Raw genomic sequence first — 2,303 nt, forward strand, 5'->3', positions numbered from 1 at the left:
GCCCCCACCACTTCGGTGGGGTCTCCGCCAGGACTGGTGGGCACAGAACACCCTCCATCTGTCCACCTCTCAGCCCCAGCTCTGGCCGGGGAAGGGCTTGCTGATCCCTCCTTGCTGAAGGGAACAAGCCCCAAGGTTGCCAGCAGGTTGGCAGGTGCCTGCAGGACCCATGGCACCCAGTGGTCACCCCGTACCCATCTCCCTGCGTGACCCCAGCCCCCCTCCACACAGCAGCATGTACCTTTTTGCAGGAGAGCTCCGTGTTCAGGGGCCCTGGGGTGCTCAGCCACCCCTTGAATTTCTCCGATGACTCTTTGAGCAGGTTCTGGACACTCTGCTCGAAGTAGGAGTGTAGATCCTTGCTCTCTCCCTGACACACAAAGTCAGCCAGGGGATGAGGGTAAGCATCTGCTGCCATGTAGGAGCTGCTCAGCTGGAGCAAGATGTCATGGGAGACCTACAAGCCAAGAGCATATAGATCTTCAGAAAGCCAAAGGGATCCTCCATGGACTTTGTAAGTGGTCCTGGGCAGCTAGAAAACCACAACTCCTCATCCCACCAAGGAAGGGGGAAGGATGGACAGTGTCTCCCCAGACACACATCCTGCAGCTTCTGACCCACACCACCACGAGATGCAGCCAGCTCCACGCTTGAGGCTGATCAACCAGCAGCAGCTGCCCCAAATGGGCCCCCGTATCTCCCCCCACACTGACTCTGCAGGACCAGCATCACGCTGGCAAGGTCACATCTCCCACTGGCAGCACCCGGGGAGGGCAGTGCCAGGCTGAACATGACAGGACAGGACAAGAGGAAATGGGCTCCAGTTGTGGCCAGGGCAGTTGAGATGGGATGTGAGGAAGAATTTCTTTGCTGAAAGGGTTCTGAGGCATTGGAAGGGGTTGGCCAGGGCAGTGGTGGAGTCCCCATCCCTGGAGGGATTGAAGAGTCATGTAGACATAGTGCTGAGGGACATGGGTTAGTCATAGGGGACTGGTCAGTGTTGGGTTCATGGTTGGACTCGAGGAGCTTAAAGGGCTTTTCCAATCCAGGTGATTCTGTGGACACACCACAGCCACCCACCTGGAAGAGCTTCTTGCAGTCGGTGATCATGTGGGAGAGCCCCTGCGTCGCAGCCATGTTCTCATTGAGGTCCTTCTGGTCAGGCTTCCCCATGGTGCCCCTCTTGTGTATCACCCTGCAGGGGAGCAGCACTGCTGGCACCAGGTGGGCATCCTACCCACCTCCACCCCCATCACCCTGCGACACAGACCCCCTCTTTGCCAAGCAGAGCGATGGGGGCTGTGCTGAGAGCATGCATGGTCCCACCACACCTCCACCCAGTCTGCTGGCCTCCTCCCACAGCAGGCAGGGAAGGGATGACGGGGAGGTGGGGGCTGCAGGAAGGCTGGGGAGGCCAGAGCTAGTCCAACCCTCACCTTGGCGAGGTGCTTTCCTTCTTGGACACGTTGAGGTGGAAGATAGAAGGGGCCAGGCACACAGCCAGGTTCCCAGCAGTCATCTGGTTCTCCTCCGCGGAGGCGATGTCGCTCAGGAAGTAGAGCAGGGTCTGCAGCACCTCCCGGTTCTCATCCGGCATGAGGATCACGGCCGCCTGCACGGCCTGTAGCCGCTGCTCCTTGGACACGACTGCCAGCACAGGGCAAAGCTGATGGTCAGCAGGTCCATCCCCATGGACACCACCTGCCTCCTCCCCAGGAGACCCCGACTTCCATCCCCAGCCCAGCACTTACACTGGTATATCTGCAGGAAGGTGTCTGTCAGCTTGCTGGTGAAGATGGGCTCGGGCAGGTCACGGAAGTACTGCTTCAGCAGGTCAGCCACGTCGTACGCCGACTGCCCCGCGTAGTTGACGTTGTCGGGGCTGGTTTCGTTCATGTGCCGGAGCGCCTGAATCCGCGACTTCACCCCGGACTTCCTGAAAATGCCAACCTGCCAGGGGAGAGCGGCAGCTCGGCTCCTGAGGGACACCAAGGAGCCCCTTCCCCAAACACCCCAGAAGAAGCCGGGGTGAAGGAAGGCTGAGGAGGCACTGGTGCGTGTGGAGCTCCCATAGACAGTCTCACCCTCCCACTTCCCCGCAGCCAAAAGCTACAAGAGGTGAACAGGAAGTCCTCCCACCAGCTGGCTTTTGTCCCCCAACGTGGCACAGCGGTGACTGGGAGCCGCCCCGCAGCCACGGGCGATGGTCGCGGCATCACCTGGTCCAGGCACTGGCTGCGGAGGTAGCGCATGGCCTGCTGGATGCTCTGGGGCAGGGGCTGCCCCGTCCGCTGCACGTTGAT

At 60.5% G+C, this 2,303-nt stretch overlaps 1 protein-coding gene across 1 annotated transcript in view; it reads right to left on the bottom strand.

The window, feature by feature from the left end:
- Positions 1-2,300, bottom strand: part of LOC104523449 (stAR-related lipid transfer protein 8-like) — a gene marked incomplete at both ends in the record, with an annotated part of 2,704 nt that extends 404 nt beyond the window's left edge. Inside the window, 5 exons of the mRNA XM_010166020.2 lie at positions 242-457; positions 1,081-1,195; positions 1,437-1,647; positions 1,752-1,950; positions 2,220-2,300. Coding sequence (XP_010164322.2) covers positions 242-457; positions 1,081-1,195; positions 1,437-1,647; positions 1,752-1,950; positions 2,220-2,300 — 822 coding nt within the window. The remainder of the gene's footprint in view (positions 1-241; positions 458-1,080; positions 1,196-1,436; positions 1,648-1,751; positions 1,951-2,219) is intronic.
- Positions 2,301-2,303: the final 3 nt, after the last annotated feature.

Source organism: Antrostomus carolinensis, unplaced genomic scaffold (genome assembly GCF_000700745.2).
Source record: "Antrostomus carolinensis isolate BGI_N321 unplaced genomic scaffold, ASM70074v2 scaffold28154, whole genome shotgun sequence".
Lineage (NCBI taxonomy): Eukaryota > Metazoa > Chordata > Aves > Caprimulgiformes > Caprimulgidae > Antrostomus > Antrostomus carolinensis.